Source organism: Bos taurus, chromosome X, assembly GCF_002263795.3.
Source record: "Bos taurus isolate L1 Dominette 01449 registration number 42190680 breed Hereford chromosome X, ARS-UCD2.0, whole genome shotgun sequence".
NCBI classification, from domain to species: domain Eukaryota; kingdom Metazoa; phylum Chordata; class Mammalia; order Artiodactyla; family Bovidae; genus Bos; species Bos taurus.
Genome location: NC_037357.1, coordinates 111,906,141 through 111,926,323, shown reverse-complemented (window position 1 = coordinate 111,926,323; position 20,183 = coordinate 111,906,141). Strand labels below are relative to the sequence as shown.

The following is a 20,183-nucleotide window of genomic DNA, read 5'->3' as shown; positions in this document are numbered from 1 at the left end:
GGCCAGTTGATATATGAGCTGTTCTATTTTTAGTTAGTTTTTGTTATTAAGTCATGCTGTATCCATTCTCCATCTATATTCATTATCTTACTAATGCTCCTGTGTGACCCATATGACTCAAAATGAATCCTTTAAGTCTGCTCAAAAGCCTATATAGTTAGCCACTTGATTTATGAACTAATTTATTTCCTTTGGGACATTCTTTTAAGTTAATTTGCCATTTGGGGGGAAATTTTTAAGAATTTAATTCCTAGGGAGGTGGGAGGGGTATTCAGGATGGGGAACACATGTACACTCATGGCGGATTCAAGTCAATGTATGGCAAAACCAATACAATATTGTAAAGTAAAATAAATGAGTTAATTAATAAAAAAAGAATTTAGTTCCTATATTTTGGGATAAAAATAATATTTTTTAATGCTGAATAGGTAATATATTTCAAAACATTATTATTAAAATTAAAAATTATTATTAAAATTAAAAATTATTTTAATTTTTATGTACACAGAATTGTTAACCATTGCTTTAAAAGTTAGACCTGGGGTCATAGAATGTTAGGGAAGATATTTTGGGAGTTATCAAGTCAAATTTTTAATCTCCCTTGATATCTTCACCTACTATTTTAATGAAGAGCTTTTCAATTCCACATTAGACTGTAGGCTTCATAAGGACAAAGACCAAGCCTGTTCCATTTATAACACTTTGGCCACCTCACGTGAAGAGTTGACTCATTGGAAAAGACTCTGATGCTGGGAGGGATTGGGGGCAGGAGGAGAAGGGGACGACAGAGGATGAGATGGATGGATGGCATCACCGACTCGATGGATGTGAGTTTGAGTGAACTCCGGGAGTTGGTGATGGACAGGGAGGCCTGGCATGCTGAGATTCATGGGGTCGCAAAGAGTCGGACATGACTGAGCGACTGAACTGAACTGAACACATATATAGTGCATTTTACAGTAGCTCATAAACAACTGTTGAGTGAAGGAATAAAATAAGCTACATTAGATTTCTTATATGCTGCTGGCAGTGTACTAGGAACAGAATTCACAGATGTACAGCAGGATCCTTTTTCTGAGGACCCTTACTTTCTATGGGAGAACAAAAAGGCCACAATGTATGTGAAGTTTAAGTGCAACAATTTAAGCATGTGTGGTGATCTATAGAAGCACTGAATTAAGAGCAGTTTCTTCTGCTTGATGGGAGGTGGGGGTGAAAGATGGGCCTGGAGCCATTGGAGTTGAGCTGAGTGAAAGTTCACCAGGCAGATAAGTTGGGCTGACCAGGCAGAGGGGAGAGCATTTGCAAAGGTAGAGAGTTATGAAAAGAGATGGGAAAAGGGGGATATGGTCAGAGTGTCCTGAATGACCTAGAGAGAACAGAAGCAACAGTCAGGTTTCTATGCTAGTGCTAGGAAGAAACAGGGTCACCTGCCTTCGGCATTTGCTGGACTTCTTCATCAGGCAGGCAGTCTCCTGCAGAGTGTTTGGATTAGAATTGGAAGAGAATGGATAACAGAAATATCAGTAAGGAAACTGTTTATTTGTTCACTCACTAAGCAAATATTTAAACTGTAGTGTCTGTGATATACCATGAATGCTGATGGGGAATGGGGTTTAAGGATGTATAATAGCTATCTGAATTAACAGATGCTGGGACTAGAAGGGGACACTGGGAAAAAGAGGAGAGAAAACATAAAGGAGATATTCGGAGGCAAAATGAGCAATCAGTGAAGTTAATGAAAACACAGAAGGATTCAAGGATAGACCTCAAGTTTTTAGCCTGAGCAACTTGTTGGTTTACGATCCATTAACTGAAATGGGAAACAGAAGAAAAGCTAGGTCAAAAGGGATACTTATAGGTGAATAGGCCAACAAGAGAACAAATGGATTTGCTTTCAGAATGGAATGGCATATGGGTTAGCAGACCAGAAAAGAGATTCGGACTAGAAATTCAGATCTGTCACCATTCACTCCATTTCAAACCGGGAGCATTTATCCAAAAAGAAGAGAACTGACCTGGAGGAGGAAATGGCAACCCACTCCAGTATTCTTGTCTGGAGAGTCCCATGGGCAGAGGAGCCTGGTGGGCTACAGTCCATAGGGTTACAAAGAGTCAGACATGACTGAAGTGACTTAGCACATGAGCTAAGGTTTTTATAGAATAAAAAGAGAACTGAGCTCAGATTAGAAACTTGGGCATATCAACACCTGAAGGGTGGGGAGAGTTTCAGAATTGAGGAAAATGAAGGAAGAAGAAGGATGTGGAGGCAACAGTGCCATGAAAGCCAAGGGAGAAGAGATCTTCCAGAATGAGGGGGCTGCCAAATGTGCCAAGTTCAGGTGAGGATTTCACTTCTTTTGCATTTGAACCTGGGGGGATGTGTTGGTTTTGACACTAGATAAACAGACAAAATATGTTTCAAGTTGCTACTTTTCAAAATGATACTCCTAAATATGTATATTCTTTCTTTGTAAATGTATTTATCATCTTTGTGTCATATGGGAATGTAACTTTGGTCTCATAGACACTATTCCAAATATAGAGTGATATTTCCTAATCCCTGCAGTGGACTAATACAATGCAAAAATTGTATTCTATACAATGCCTTTTAATGGAAGGGCAGAATTAATGGTCTCAGTTCACAGTACCATAACTCACTCAAGTCATATAATTCAGTTAGCAAAAAGGCCAAAACCTAGACTCCTGGCTACTGACTAGATATTGTATTTTTCTCTTCTCTGATACTAAGAACCAAAAATACACACATACACACACACACGCACTCAAGACACCCATGCGTAATTCAGACCACTTTAGTACACTTAAATGAATTTCCTCAGAGCAAAATCAAAAAGATTTTTTTTTGCCCTGTAACTTAATATTTCATTTTCTATTACTGAAGACAGGCAGATGATTAGATCACTCTCTTCTCATTGAGAAAATACTGGGTTGGCCAAAAAGTTTGTTCAAATTCTCCGGGCCACCTCCCCCACACCCAGCCATGAGCCACAAGACTCTGAATTTGTGAAAGCATTCAAATACATAAGGGCCCCATTTTTAACTTTGTGAGAAGAAAATATTGCACCAGAGTTCAGATTAGAACCTCCTTTGAATCTCTCAAAGGGTGCTGAGGCCAAGGAGTAGACCGTACCTTGACTTTCTCGAGGTGATCCTGGAGGGAGTCAATGAGAAGATCGCCCACGGGCTGCCATGATCCCTTGATCACCTCAGCTTGGCGCAGTTTGAGGTCCAGCTCGTCCGTGGCCTCCTGCAGTTCTTGGAGTCTTTCGAGGGCCTCGTCTATTTTTCTCTGCCAGTCAGCCGAGTGTAGGTTCAATTTTTCCCACTCTGTGTTGACCTCCTCAGCCTGCTTTCGTAGGAGTCGTGTGACATTCTGGGCTTTCTCCTCAGGCGGCAGCTCTAAATTGGTAATACGACAAGGTTTTAGGCCACATTCGTTTTTGTGTTTAAAAAAAAAAAAAATAACCTTGCTGAAAAGGTCATACTGGCAAAAAGAAAGAGAAAAGTTTCACAACAGGGCAACCTTCTGATTAAGGGCTCTTTTCTACTTTGGAGTTTGGCACATCTGAAGTCGTGTCTTCCTGAGTGAATCTGTTCTACTTTATATCAATCAGATAATCCAAGATTCATTTAAGCTACTGAGTAGCAAGATGTTAGGATGCACACCACAAGCTCAAATTTACTGCAGGAAAGAAGGCTCTTAAATTGAAAATTAGATTATAGTCTTTGTGACAATAAACTTCCTCACAGATAATCTCTTTTGTTTGCTGTTTACTAAATGTTTCAATAAGTGATCGCTAATCTCTTTTAATGTTTATTTATGAATGTGCAAACAGATTTATGCATGGTGCTTTATGAGTCCCTTTTCTTTTTCAGCATCAAGGTTTAATTTGAATCGATTCTATTTAACCCAGAAAATATGAGACCTATCCAGACCTTGGCAGCCAGAATGGATGGGTTGCTCTGTCACCACTGATCCTTCTATCAATATGTTATTACAGTTCCACATTCAATTACCTCTGGGCTCCTGGTAGAGTTTCTCTAGTCCTTCCAAAGGCTGCTCTGTCAGAAATATTCGTACAGTCTCAAGAGTACTCATGATTACAGGTTCTTTCGTTTTCAGTTCCCTCTTGAAGGCCTGTGAAATGAGATGAAAAGAAATGCTGATTTGGCTTGTGGCATTCTCCTCCAAATTAATCCTGGGTGCTCAGAACTTGGTTATGAAATTCCCAGGTCAATTTCTATCTCCTTTATTTATAAACTGATATAAAATGATAAAGAAGGCTCGATAGATCTTTCTGTTAAGGAGGAAAACACTGTTTGTATTGTGGAGAGCATAGAGGAGCTTTCAAGATACGTTAACATCCTTTAAGATATGAGTGATTTATTTAAGTAACTTGACTGCCAAGCTTGAAACCTGGAGCTACAGTTCTAAGACATATATTGCAAAACTCTAGCAGGGCTAATGAAACTTACGCATACCCAAAAGAATAGATATCCAGACTATAATGGGAAACCTAAAAGGTCACTTGGAAAAACTTAGATTGTACTGAAGTATATGACCAATCCTAATTCATAAACATCAGCTAATTCTGTCAAAATGTCTGACAATGAACATAAAGATGTATTAATAGTAGACTAAGTGAAACCTCAACACTTTTGAGAAATACCCATTACATTTTCTGTTGTGACTTCTTTGAACATGGGAGAAATGTTTTGAGGTACACAGGAGGTAGATTTGTGGGAACAAGCTTCTCTAAAAGAGTGAGCCTAGAACAGATGTCTTGAGGTCATCTAAATCAGTTATCAATTTAAGTCTCTAATTTAATCTTCTTTGATACAGGGTATTAAAAGACAACAAAAATGCACATTTTCTGCCTTCAAGAAGTTTCTGAACCAAAAGAAGGGAGAAAACGAATACACTAGAAACAACGAAAACACTAAAATTCATGCCTAACCAAGTGCTAAGGGTTGTGAGACATCCTGTGAGGCTAGGATAAATTCAGATACTCTGAAGCCATTGAAGATAGCTATTGACCCATATTCTGCAATCTCAGAAGGGAAGTCATTAATGAAAATATTAAATATCACGTAAATGCTAAAAGATCAGTGTCAAAACAACAGTAATAATAGTCATCCTGATCTGCTGCTGCTGTTGCTAAGTTGCTTCAGTCATGTCCAGCTCTTCGCGATCCCAGGGACTATAGCCTACCAGGCTCCTCCATCCATGGGATTTTCCAGGCAAGAACACTGGAGTGGGTTGCCATTTCCTTCTCCAAGTCATTCTGATCTAGGACTTAATTATTCATATCTTGTTTCAATTCTACCTTATTTTTAGAAAGGTTGCCTATTGAATTTAAACCCTGTTTTGTTTCTGAGAGAAAACTTAGCAGCATCCCCTTTAAATTTCAGATATATCATGTTTTAAGAGTACTCTACAAATACACTGTGTGACACATTTATAAAGAAAAGCCTAATAGTGTTCGCCATTTAAAGAAATCCTGAGTCTTATACTTTGCAAAAGGATCCATCTTTCAATGTTATTTACAATTGAGCAGAGAGATGCAAGGTTTTTGAGCCAAAGTAATGAAATTTTATAAGTGGAATAGGAGGATTCAGCCTGTAGATAGGGATGCAACTTCTGTAGAGTTGGATATTCTTACACCCTTGAAATCATACAGAGTGGGTGGGTTATTTGTTCTGCTTACATGTAAATTTTCCCTCTGATATTTCATTTGTAATCTGTTTGTGAATGTGCACATAGACATGTTTTTGTGTGCATATGTATATATAGTTCTTGTATTCCTGCATTTTTATCAAATATCTAATTTTTCCAGATTCAAGATAATTATTACTTTACTTTGTCTCTCCAGTTGGACTTGACATTAGGAAGGTGATACTGAATTTACCAATGATAAAAATAATAATATCTCCCTTTATTGAACTGCTATGTGTCAGTGGTTATATTAGAGACTAGAAATACCCACTCCAGTATTCTTGCCTGGAGAATCCCAGGGACGGGGGAGCCTGGTGGGCTGCCATCTATGGGGTCACACAGAGTTGGACACGACTGAAGCGACTTAGCAGCAGAAATACAGAGTTGAATGCAAAACAGCCCTTCCTAGGTAGGAACTTACAGTAAACAGTGGAAGATTTGATCACATAAATAATTTCAACACAATGTAGAAAGTGCTATAGGCTTGCACAATATGGGAAAGGAAATTGGGAAAGGCTTCCTGGAGAAGATAGTATTCACGAAGAATTCTAAAGCAGGAACATGAGTCAGCAAGGGAAAAGTAGGTTGGAGGAAGAGGAAAGAAGACAAAAATGCACGTATGAAGACAGAGGGTAACTCAGTGTGCCAGTGCAGTTCTCTCAAGAAGGTGAGCATTTGTAGAAGATAAAGTACAAGAAGACATGTCCACAGATGAACCAGGGTACTGTTCTCATCTCAAACTAATTAGACCTTTAAGTCAGGGTTTGAACCTCAACTTCTGACCATATACAAAGTCTAGGTATTGTTTTGTAGGGAATCAGGAGCCTTTGAAGGGATTTAAGCAGGAAGTGGCATGGGCATGTATGCATTTCAAATCAATTCCTCTGACATTAGTACAGAGTACATATTTGAGAAGGACAGAAATGGAGTCAGAGAAAACAGGAGGCAATTGAAAGAATTCACTGAAAGGTTATGAGGATCTGATCCAGGGAAATGGTATCAGGAAGAAAAAAACCAAACAGAGTAGGGAAATGTTTAAGAGAGTAGAGATGTGGGAATTTGGTGACCAAACTGATGCTGAAGAAGAAGAAAAAGAGCAAGGGTGAACTCCTAGTTTCTAGGTTGGGTAGAGGAGGGAATGCTGGGTGCAATTAAACTAAACATGAGGAAATAAACTCTCCTGGATTTCTCAGTACACCTATAAAAAGTTCTAGCCACACGAACACCTTCCCATACCATGAGAATCAGATCTGTAATCATTTGTCTGATTAATTTTACTGATCCAAGGGGGCCAATTGGTTACAGCCCAGAGTAGTTCTCTAGGTTAAGCTGCAAGGTGTCAGAAAGACTGGAATGGCTATCTCTGCGGGCATTTACATTTCAAAAATATAAAGCCCAGACGTTGGAGACATTTCTAGGTTGTAGAATCTGAGGTGCATGGGGCTACCTGGCTCCCAGAGAAGCTGGAATTAGGACTCAGAGCCATTAGGTTTCCAAGGAGACCCTTTCAGAGGGACAAGGGGACGCCTGCCTCCTTCTCCTTTATAAGCAGAGAAAAATCATTTTTTCCTGGGTCAGTTACTCACACAGGACAAATTTAATCAGATCTCACCATGTCTCCTTAGGGGTAAGGCATGAACAAAGGGTAGAAGGTAGTGATGATATTTACTGGAGGTTGATTAAAGGAAATCAGCCTCTGGTCTAGAATACCTTATGTGCACATTCAGGATAAAAATTAATAAAGACAAATATGAAAACTCCAATACTCCTATGAGGGGGGTCTGTTGGGCAACAGAATAAGGGGATGTGATACCCTCAGCTTGGAGATATAACATTCATTCCAGCAGGAAACAAGTTTCGAATGCCATGTTTAGGGAGAAGAAATGAGATATAGGAGTCATTCTCTCACTAAGTTAATATACACTAAGGGTCTATGATTATGCTTATAGGGAAGGATTAAAATTACGTCAGTAGATGAGATTACTCAGTGGAGTGAACTGAAAAGAAAATTCTGGAGAACATACATAAAAATGTAATGAGCAGACAGAGTAATTGGATCCTATGAAAAACTCAAAAGGATTGGATAGGTATAAAGATTGGGGGAAAGAAGGACTGTAAAGCTGCTCAAGACAGTGAAGAGTTTGAGAGGAACAAAGTGACCAAGAGTGTCCAGTCATGACAAAGAAGTAAAGCAAGATCAACGCTGAAAACTGTTCATGAGACTTGGTGAGAACAATTTCAGTGGAGGCAGTAGCTTTGGAAATAGTTCAGCTGAGGAGCAAGTAAGAGAAGAAAGAGAAGGTATTTCAAATGATAATTATTTGCCTAGTATCTTTTTTTTTTTTTTCTGAGAGGGAGAAGATGACAGGACAGAGATGATTACAAGGTAGAGAGAGATACATTCTTTTTAGGATAGTGGTGGTTTGAACACAGATGGAAAGTTGGATAATCAACCATCCTGGTTTGCCAGGAACTAAGGACCAGGAACCTTTGATGCTGAAACCAGGATAGCATCAGGCAAATCAGGACAGTTGGTCACCACAGTAGAGAAGGATATATTAAAGACCTCAGGGCAAAGTGGAGATAATTGTTGGGGCAGGGTCTATCAAATAAGGAAACAGATTTTAATGGTCCCGCTGAACTGAAAAAGCTCAAGACACTGATGATGCGATTCCATTGTTAAAACTGAATAGCCCTGTGATGACCTAGCAGAGTGGAATTGGAGGGTAGGGTGGGAGGGAGGCTCAAGAGGAAGGGGATATATGTATACATATAACTGATTCACGTTATCATACAGCAGAAACTAACACCACATTGTAAAGCAATTATACTTCAAGAATAAAATTAAAAAACTGAACAGCAAATAATTCAAGGCTGAGGACCACCCATCCATTGTGAGAGACCACTTGTTTGCCCCTCGAGTTGTTGCCAACAGCTTAGCTCCACCACAGCTGCACAGTTTATTTCTAAATATGAGTCACTAAGGATTAAAATAAATCTAAAGAAACGACAAAGGGAGTTCTGTCATTACAAACACATAAGCACCATTATTTTCACATTGATGCCAGAAATTAAGAAAAGAAAGTAGATGGAAGATAGAACAGTTAAGTGACTGAAACTTGAGAATTTAAGATTTAGACTCAACACACACATAAAACTGTAAAAACCCCAGAAAAAAAGGGAGAGAAAAAAAAAAAAAACAACTATAAAGAGCAATGTCATATTAAACATGGTTATATGAAAGGTGCTCTTCCATTTATTCATGTAACACATTTTGAGAACCTACTATGTACCAGACACTGTTCTAGGCAATGGACATGGTTGATTCTTAGAGCATGGAGTTTAAAAGAGATAAGCTTAGGTAGAAAAATAATAACAAGACAACAACAGCAAAAAAAAAAAAAAAAAATCCTCATGAAGATATTGCATTAAAATGATGAAAAATAGATTTCTCAATATCTGATCAATTTACCCCAGACTGCATGTTATAACAATTAACTTCATTTGAAAAGTAAGGAAAATGGAGCCATCTTAAAACAACAACAACATTCAATACCAAGAGCCTTAACTCTTCAATAGCGTCTTGTTTCACAAAAAAATAAAGTAGATTTGAATGACACTGGGGAAAATACATACTTATACACAGTACTGAATGTGTCTTATCGATTATAATTAATATTTTAAATGAGGCAAGTTGGTTCATTCTTTTGCTGATATGAAAAAGCTACCAGACATAAAGCCCTTCTCCCTTACATAGACAAAATTTATCTTTACATTATTTAGCTGTCAATATTCAACTGATATGGTATTTACTTCCTGAATCTTTTGAACAGATGAAACTATTTTCTTTAAAACCCACCATTTCCCCCATACCTCCTTTCTTCTCTTTTTGAGAGAGCCAGGCTCAAGGGTCTGAAATAGGGATGTGGACGAATTAGAGGCAACTACAAAACACTTCAAGTAACTTCGTGAAAAGAAAATAATCTCCTGTCTCACAAATGAGAACAAGGCCTACTAAACTGATATTTTTCCTTTAGCTTCTTGAAGTTCAGAAAATAAACTTACAGGAATCGTGCTACAAAATTACAGTAGCAGCAAATCCCAAGGTACATCCATTTTATTGCAAAGGTTAAATCATCTGATGGATAGTATTTATACCTCATAAATACTAACCAACTGGGTGACTTGACTGCTTGCTGATTGATTCATTCATTCACAAATATTTATTTTGAATCTATTACATATAAGGTAGGGCAGAAATAGGGACCTGATCTTTGTCCTTAAGGAGTCAATAGTTTGGTTGAGTAAGTATGTTTGTATAAAAGCATATTTTAATTCAATTAATGTTTTACCATTGTGAAGCGAAGTACAGATAAGTTAGGCTTTTACCTAAAGCCATCTGTTCATTAGTCATTTAGGATCCAAATTTTGAAATTCTTAAGCCAGTCTGAAAGTGACTAATAACAAGGAAACCAGTTTCCTAAATTACAAAAAGTGTGGAAGACACAGAAGTGGAAAATCCTAATTACAGTGAGGCAAATGAAAAAGTTAAAAAAAACCTGAAAGTAATAGAGAATAACCAAGCTGTTGATTATTCATCTTAAGCCAGGCTGAAAGTCAGAACAAAAAATAAAAGTTCCTTGAATTACAGAATATTTGAAAGCCACAAAAGTGGAAAATCCTAATGACTGTGAAGCAAATCAGAAATAAAAAACCTGGAAGTGAGAGAAAAGAACCAAGTCATTGATTCTTTTTTTTTTTTTTTTTTCTGCCTGTCCTATTTGTGAGGAAGAAATTAGGGTGAATATGACAACTTAATAATACATAAATAAAAGTAGCTTAGAACCATGTAGGGGTGGGGGGTGGTGAAGGGTGAGATACTGATTTGCTTGATAGAAATCAGAGAAGAGCGATACAGGATGAGAATGTGGGCACAGGTACAGACATTACAGACAGAAAAGCTATGTTGCTGTCACTTATAAAGCCAGGGGGCCTATTACTAAGGATGTAAATAAAAGCTCTTGCATTTCAAAACAAATCTCTTTAAACCAGGTACGTTGTACAGTTTCCACGGAGCTGAATTTTATCTATATTCCCACTGAAGTGTCATCTGTATTGGTGTCATTTGGACTGGCAATCTGAAGGAATGACTATATGTTATTTCCACATTTGCTAGCAAAACTTTACAGAACCATCCTGAGAGGCAGACTAAAGTGGTGATAAGTGCACTGTCCTGGGTAGCAGGACATAAGCTGAAGTCTGGGCTGGGCCCAAACTTGGTTGCATGATCTCAAACAGGTCATAAAATCTTCCTGAGCCTTCCTGTCCTCATTTGTAACATGTAGAGGTGTGCTAAGTATCTTACCTAAGTTCTAACATCCATTTCTAATATTCCATAGTCAACATGTATAGATCATTCATTGGACCCAGGCCTGTTACATGGTGGCACTATGACACAGTCTCCCTGAGGCATCGTTCCTGATATTAAGATTAGAGACACAGCTTGGCACCTAATAGATACTCAATAAATACAGTTGAATACATAACGGAACACTCAGGTAGAAAAACCAAGTGTGTTATATGGAGGCCAGTTGGATTTAGATGCAGACGATGTGAGGATGAAAGCCTTGTTTTGTGAATTAGGAGAGAAAAAAAAAATAATGCTGTCAATTGGGAAAAACTGAGAGATCCTTTACTGGGTCCACTCTTAGTTTCCAGCTCTAAAGTTGAGAGTAATCTGTGAGTTACTAGGTGGATTTTCCTTAAAAGGAGGCCCTATTAGCCCTGCCCTCTTAATCCAGGTGATTTCTTCTCTGAAGGAGATACTGACGTCCACCCATTTGGAAGTTCCATTATTTGAATGGTTGGGGCTTTTCCTCTAGCCTGCGTTGGCTAGATGAGAGGACCGACAGACTTAAAAAGTATAAGTATCCAACGGTGCTGCTTCTTCAACAAATGGTTACTGAGTGGGCACAGGACAAGTACAGCAACACTGTCATACTCACAGATTTATTAGTATTTTAGTTTTGTCATATCATGTTGTTCATTTCCACATTATTTCTACTTTATCTGTATGCCTATGTTGGTTTTACTCCTGACAAGAACGTTGCTGAATACATTCTGTTACCATAATGACCTTTCTCATTTTTAAGAGCCACCCAATTTATTGAGTCGCGAGCACATTAGAAATATTGTAACTACTAAACACTGATTTAAGGACAATCATTGTCCAATTAATCTGAAATGAAGATCATGGAAGAAGGCAAGATCCAAATGTGGTTCACTGAAGTAGCAGAGATTCTGCTTCTAAGAATCTAAGACAAATTCATAGGGATTTTTGAAAGATTTGCCAGAAATGGCAACAGAGCCCAAACTCCCAGAAAGACAAAGGATTCACTTAATACTCATTCACGATACTTTGTATTAGAGAAGTTATGAAAATGGGACAGATGAGCTACCAAGGAAAGCTCATGGTCACCTTTATATTTTTATTGTGGTAGAAACACGTAACAAGAGATACTCCTTCACAAAGTTTTAAGCTCATGATTCAGGAGTGCTACCTATAGGCATTAGGGTGCACAGTAGATCTCTCAAACTTACTCATTTTGCATACCTGAAAGCTTCTACTTGATGAAGAACTCCACATTTTCCCCTCTCCCCAGGCCCTGGAAATCACCTGTCTCTTCACTTCTGAGTTTGACTACATATCATCTTTAAACCGGATAAAAAAGTTTATCTTATTTTCACTCTACTTCTGCAGAAAAGTGAACCTAAGGGATTATAGTATCAGATACATGTAGCCATTGTTTCTGGTAAATTTAAGCATTGTTTCAGACAGTTAACAACCTGAACAAAAATACCAATTTATAAGTGACATTTAAGTCAATTTGAAGCAATTTGAAAAGTAAATGGACACATTTTAAGTCTGAAATAATTTTTTTAAAATATCTAATTTTAGTTGATGAAAAAAAATTTTTTTTGAGCATCCTGGGGGGCAAAGTGTTTAACCAGCTCCTGTTGAGATTTACTTTTTGGAAGTCTTTTAAGCACAAAGTTGTCTTCTCTGAGATTAAGGGCATGGGCTAGCCGAGACTCTAGCCTGCTTACAGATCTCTGATACTGTGGAGGAATAGTTTAGCGCCCACATAGCATCTTGCACAGCTGTGTGACTCCCAATCCTAAGGCTCAGCTGCTTCTAACAACCACTGGGGAAGTCACTTCCACAGACGATAATGCTGTTAAATTCCCAGTCGATCTTGAAAAATCACTGCTGAAAATTCAATCTGCTCCCAGGGTCATTTAGAGAATTAGGCATTAGGTTGTTGAGCCTAAACCCTAAATTTTGGACATTCTTTCTGAAGCAATAGTGCAGATAAATGGATTATCAGAAAACCCTGTGGAAAATTAATTAATATCTCTTCTCAAGAGGCTTAGCCAAAATTTGAGACTGTCAAGTGTGAGTGGTGACTAATTTCTGAATCACACAATTTGTTTCTGTCTATCAACATAATCCAGAAATGGAACTTCACATACACACTCTCCCCTCATCCATGATCATTTTGAAGTCTTTCCCATTTCCATAAATGGCATCATCATTTCCCCATTTGTTCAAACCAGAGACTTCAGAGTCATCCTTGACTCTGCCTTCTCTCACATTCCACATCCCATCTATCTTAAGTTCTATCAGCTCTACTTTCAAGCTGTATCTTGGGTCATATAATTTTTCATCATATCTATCATTTCCATTCCAGCCCAAGTGATCATTATCTCCTTCCTAAATGACTTCAACACCCTCCTAATCTTTCTCCCTGCTTTCTGTTTTGCTCCTCCTACCATCATTTCCTCACACAGCAGCCAGTATCCATTTCTGAACACATTAATAGGATCACATCCTGCCTGTAGTCTTCCAGTAATGTCTCAATATACACAAAATAAAATCCACCTCCCAACTAGGGCTGAAAAGGCCATTCATTATCTGGTCTTTGCTTCTCTCTATAACCTACCACCAGCCCATTCTGCTATTCCTTGGATACACCAAACCTGTTCTTATACCTTCACATTTGCACTTGTTGCTCCTTTGGCCTAGAATATCCTTCACTCAAGGTCTTTGCTTGGCTCATTCATACACAGAACACTTAGCTCAACTAATAGTCTCTTTAGGTAGGCCACTACCTCTCAGTCTTTCTCTGGCCTTATTTTTTTATTTTATTTTCATAAAACTGATCTGATATGATTTTATTTTTGTTTAATTCTTTTTTTTTTTTTGGCTCTATTGTGTGGCTTGTAAGATCTTAGCTCCCTGACCAGGGATTGAGCCCCAGCAGTGAGAAGGCTGAGTCCTAATCACCTGATCACAAGGGAATTCCCCTGACATCATTTTATATATTAATGTATTGGCTTACTATGTGTTTCCCTCATTAAAGTTTGAATGTCTGTGGAGGCAGAGTCTCATTTTGTTCACTATTGTACTTTCAGCCTTCAGCACAGAGTGGGTGCTCAATAAAAAATTATTGAAAGACTCAATAAATTCTAGGAGTCTGAGTTATGGTAGAGTTTTTCCTAAAATAATTTTTTTGAGGGAAATGGAAGAACACATAAAAAGATCAGGGACTTATCTGTGATTAAATGAAAATGTGTAAAAATTCTTGGTAAAGGCGAAGTGCTACACGAATATTATTTTAAGAGTATTTGTCAAGATATCAAAATATTTTGACATGGTTATAAAGAGGACTGTGGTAGAGAAGTCAATGTGTAAACTATTCATAGTTTATCTTATTATAGTCATTAAACAAAAGTAGCAAATCCTAGATGACTCTGTTCTCAAGTTCTGATGATAAAGCTAGTTTTCAGAAGACTTCTTCAAATGGCTAGAAATGTAGTTCTAAAAATAATTGAAAATCTTTTCTATTCAGCACTCCTAAATATGACTGCATAAAATACGAAACTTATACAAAAGCAGCTTTTACTCCATTAGCGATGAGGAACAGATCAAAAAGATGTTGATTTCCTCCATCCTAGTCAAGCAGACATCTTAGACTAGATAACTAACAGTGAACTTCGCTAGGGGATCAAAACTTGTTTAGAAATCCCAAGAGGCCAGGTCAATGACTGCTAGAATGACTCGCTGTATCACAACCCTTTTGGTTGTTGTTGTTTTTCAGAGGTGACAGGGAACAATACATTTATTTGGTAACACAAAGCTGACTTGAATCTTAATGTCCATTAATGGCACCTAAAGACATTTTCTTTGTCTGTGAAAAGACAAGACAGGGAACTCATCAAGCTAACACACATACTAAAACACACCCAAAGGAAGCAGGCTGGTGTTGATAACAGAATTGCTTAAATAAATGTATAACCTACAATGTGATCTCAGGATAATTTTATTGAATTACTCAACCTTTCCCTCACTTTGTGGTGACTTCCGAGGAGACTGAATGCGCATAATATATGAGGTGACAAATGAACAAGTCCACTACTTTACTCAAGACTTTTTATTTGTCAACAGCATCCATGCAATACTGGCTTTCTGTCCCCTGTTTTCATAATGTATGTATTGATTACTTCTATCTAAATCTTAACTAGAAAATCTCAGGAAGCTTTGGAGGTGTCCTTATGGTCTCTACGGAAGGAATTAGAGAGGTTTTTAAGTTGAAAGATGAAAACCGAATGACAAACAATTTCATTAGTAAAAATGCAAACAAAATGTTATTACCTACAGTGTTCTTATAATCAAGGCCTAATTTCCATTTCAATTTGGGGTGGGATGAAGAGCATTAAATAAGCTCATGGTTTTATTGCAGTTCTCCTTGGAAATCCCTCAATATGATTTGCTCCTTTAAAACTCTCTCTAGGTTAATCACAGAAGTAGACAAGTAATAAATATCACTTTAGTGACTGCTCAAGTAAAACAAAGGAAGTCAGTTTTAAAAATATATCTGGACCAGAATAATACACACTAATTGAAAACGCGTCAGTCTAGTGAGGCAAGTAATGAGGAACCGTAAAAGCCAGGATAATGTATGCAAAAGATATAAAAACTGGTCAGTTGATATTTGCTAGGGCACATTTGAGCTTTAATTATTTATAACACTTGACTGCATATGGAGCATTATTTTATTAATTAGTCTTCAGAGTTATCCAGTTGCAGTTGTTATGCTGCCCAACTGATTTGGGGAACACAGATCCACTCCCAAGGGTATAAAAACCTGCTCTGGGGAGTGAGACCGCAGTTCCCAAATACCTGCATGGATTCCCTTAGACTTTTACCTTTAGGAAAACTGTATACTCTTCAATAAGAGTTACTGAGATTGACTATGTATTTTTGCTTTAAGTAAAGAGTACAGTTCAGTTCAGTTGCTCAGTCATGTCCAATTCTTTGTGACCCCATGGACTGCAGACATATGATATTTTGCTATAAATTTCATCATTAATCTGCAATGATTTACTAAGAAAAGATAAATTACCTCTTTTATAAGAATTCTGATCTATAGAAAAAAGTGGAATATTTTAAATTACTATTTATACTTTTGCCATTTTAATGGGATTTGTATTCCCATAAAAGAGAAACAGCATTAATAATTTCTAATAGATAGCAGGTGATGTTTTTTTAAAAAGTGACACACCAAATACATGGGGAGCAAGTTTACAATAAGAAATGAGCCATCTTAAAAAAAAAAAAAAGAAGCAAAATTTCTTGATTACTAGAACATTTTATATAAACAGTATTTGGAGTGAGAAACCCTTCAAGAGCACATTTTCTAAAAAGGCTACAAAACAAAATCTGTTCAAGACCAGATCTTGACAGAATTTTGTAATGGCTGCATTCCCTTTACCCCCTCCTAACTGGGTTCAGAAGCTCTGATAGAGAGGACACCTGATTTCAAGGATTTTTCCTTTGTTCTTTTTGTCCCCAGGCAGTGAGAGCATCATGAACTAGACAGCAATTCCACAACAACCATAAAAGGGCTACTGCATAAGTGTGACAGAACTGAGTAAACAGGGTGCTAAATTGCTCTCTCATCAACACTTAGGAGTGATGATGTTCTTTGAGCGAGTGCTTTGTGACATGGATTTTTCTTAAGGATACAAAGAGAATTTCATGAAAACATTGGACCAGAACCTGAGGAAAATCAGTGGGCATCAAAGTAGCTTTACACACTACGAAAAGATGCTTACTTGGGAGTAAACAAAGATCCTGCAAGTGAGGAAGGAACATCACTCTTGATTCTTTATCTCCCTGCCCTGGATCTCAGGAGGGCAGAGAATGAAGACGAGATTAGTTCATTGGCTGTTCTCCTTCCTTCCTGCCTCTTTATCTTCTTTCCTTAATTCCTTGGTTCCTTTATCTATTCAGTGTCTATCATGTACTAGACACTTTAGAAGGTGCTAGGGATAAAAATGACAACCCTCTTCTGAAAAGAAAGCTTCTTGGAGCACAAGGTTTAGTGAACGTGGTTGACATTAATCAAAAAGTCACACATATGCACGATGACAAGTAATGTTACATCATAGAAAGAAAAGTATGGTGTTATGAAGACATAAAGGGAGACCTAGTCAAATGTGAGCATTGGAAAAAAGCTTGCTTGATGTCTGAGCCAAGATGTAAAGGATTCTTAGACATTAGAATTTCCTAATTCTCATAATTAGGAAATTATGAGGGGGTAGGTTTGGGTAGAAAGGGTTTCAGACAGAGAATCAGTATATTCAAAGCCCCACCTGAGAGGAACAGAGAACTGGGAAAAAAACAAAAGCAGGCGTTATAGCTAGCGTTAAGACAGCAAGAGGAAGAACAGTACGGAACAGAAGGTTGGAGCAGACCAACCCTGGGGGGCTTGGGGGTCCTGCTGAGGATTTGTGGTCATTTCCCAATGGCATTGAAAAGTCACTGGGGAGTGTTAAGATGAGGACTGACATAATTCAATTTTTATTTTTACATAGATTACACAGACTGAAAATGTTGACTGCATTGTAGGGTGGTAAGAATAGATACAGAAAAGTGAGGAGAAAAGGTCTGCAGAAATGGTGATGATGACACAGTAGACAGGGTCAAGAGAAGTAAACTGATCCAGTAATGTGTTAGTGTCGGAAGGCTGGAGATTGGTCATCCTGAAAAGGTACTATGCATCAGTCTGCTCTGCTGTTGTTTGGATAGGAGAAACTAGTTAGTTAGATTCTCCAAGACTTGGGGTTTTGTAGATGACAGCAACAAGAAGATAATGAAGGAATTTAGGGTCTTGAAAGAGTTATCAATATTTAAATGCTTGATGACTGAATCTAAGTTGGACTTGGAGGGAGACGAAGATAGAAGATCAGTGGAACTAATATACAGAACCAAGAGTTATCAATAGGCTGGAAGTCCTGATACACCACAGAGAGGAAGCAGATGGGTATCTGAATAAGTATACTAACCAAGTGGGGATTAATTCACTTCAGTATGGTGGCTGTTAACCAGGACTCTACATCACATCTTCCTAAAGTATATCATTGATCATCAGATTATTCAGTAAAAGGACTGAGAATGATAAGGACTAACATTTTATAATAATCAGGGAGAGTGAGGCTGCATTTATGACAAAAGGTAGGCTCGAAGAAACTGTGAAAAAACTAAGTGGATCAAATTCCTCATCTTCAAGCTGAAAATCAAAGGAGCAATCACCATCTCACCTATGGAGGAGGCGGCTAGAATCCCAGTCTCCTGAATCCTAGTGCACCTGTCCAATGATTCATCACCTTTGACTTCTGGAACTAGAATAAAATGATACCTTTTGTACAAATTCTGTCTCATCTCACTATGTCATATAATGAATTCTACTTAAAATGCCCTTCCTTCTCAGTGAACCCTCTTCTACATATGCACGAGTGTTTTAACTATATATTCAAGTGTTTAGAACATTTAAAAATATAGCTATTCTATCATTTATTGTTTAGTTGCTAAGGCATGTCTGATTGTTTGCAATCCTATGGACTGTATCCTGCCAGGCTCCTCTGTCCATGGGATTTTCCAGGCAAGAATACTGGAGTGGGTGGCATTCTCTTTTCCCACAAAACTGCCTTAATATTCTGAATTATATGGAGGGGAATGGCTAAAGAAGAACTGGCAGTTTTCTTGGCAATTATTTATCAACTCCTGGATCTTCTCTCGTGTTTTCTTCCCTTTCTGTAATCTTCTATACCTTCTTTTCTGGAGTAATATAAACCCTTGACCTTTGTTCAAGATGTGACTTTTGGCTGTGTCTTCATAGAGATCTTTCCTTTAAGTGCTGAACATACAAAAGTGGCACCATTCTATCAAGTTTTTATTGCTTGATGGCACCCCACTCCAGTATTCTTGCCTGGAAAATCCCATGGACGGAGGAGCCTGGTGGGCTGCAGTCCATGGGGTTGCGAAGAGTCGGACATGACTGAGCGACTTCACTTTCACTTTCCACTTTCATGCACTGGAGAAGGAAATGGCAACCCACTCCAGCGTTCTTGCCTGGAGAATCCCAGGGACGGCGGAGCCTGGTGGACTGCCGTCTATGGGGTCGCACAGAGTCGGACACGACTGAAGCAACTTAGCAGCAGCAGCAGTAATTTACTTGTTTTTCTATTCCCTTCTGTCCATGCACCTTTTATTCTCATTTCAAATGCCCCTATTAGTATCTACTGTATGCCAGACACTTTGCTAGGGACTAGGGTCTTGGAGGTCAGCACGACCAAGTCTCTGCCTTCCTCACTTAGAGCTTAGTGGAGACAAAAATATAATGAAAAACAAAGAAAGAAAAGAAACAATTGATCTTTGTTGGAGAATGCTAGTGAGCAAGTTGTTATTCTGAAGACTGAGAAAGTAGAAATATTTACCCCACCTATCCTAGATGAACAATAACCTGGGTACCCAAATAGTGGATGAGTATCCATTTTCTTTTCAGAGAAGCACTCCAGCTAACGGGCTGGTGGCTCAGTGATAAAGAATCCACCTGTCAAGCAGGAGACGTGGATTCGATCCCTGGGTTGGGAAGATCCCCAGAGAAGGAAATAGCAACTCACTCCAGTATTCTTACATGGGAAATTCCCTGAGCAGAGGAGCCTGGTAGGCCTCAGTCCATTGGGTTGCAAAAGAGTTGGACAGGACTTAGTGACTAAACAACAACTCCTGCTAATAGATGTAGAAGAAATGATAGAAATATGCAACTACTACATTGCAACCCATAGCCATTGATCACTAATAGCCACCAAAGTCACTCACACACAAGAGAAAACAAAGCACTATGTACCTCCTGGTGATGGGTGAATACATCACTATCTACGAAGCAGTCTTACCAAGAACAGTCAAATGTGAATATAATCCAACATGTAGAACTACACCATTCAGTAGAGCAGCTACTAGCCATATCTGAGCATTTGAAATGTGGCTAGTCTGAATTGAGCTGTGTTGTAGCCATTGTAATTGTAAACTTTTATA

At 38.2% G+C, this 20,183-nt stretch overlaps 1 protein-coding gene across 11 annotated transcripts in view; it reads right to left on the bottom strand.

Annotated features, from left to right (window-relative positions):
- Window positions 1-20,183, bottom strand: part of DMD (dystrophin) — a 2,236,915-nt gene that overhangs the window by 378,438 nt on the left and 1,838,294 nt on the right. For all 11 annotated transcript variants that reach the window (XM_024988361.2, XM_024988358.2, XM_024988360.2 and 8 more), the window contains 2 exons: window positions 4,042-4,162; window positions 3,155-3,423 (listed from right to left, as the gene is read on the bottom strand). In XM_024988361.2, the coding sequence (XP_024844129.1) occupies window positions 3,155-3,423; window positions 4,042-4,162 (390 nt within the window). The remainder of the gene's footprint in view (window positions 1-3,154; window positions 3,424-4,041; window positions 4,163-20,183) is intronic.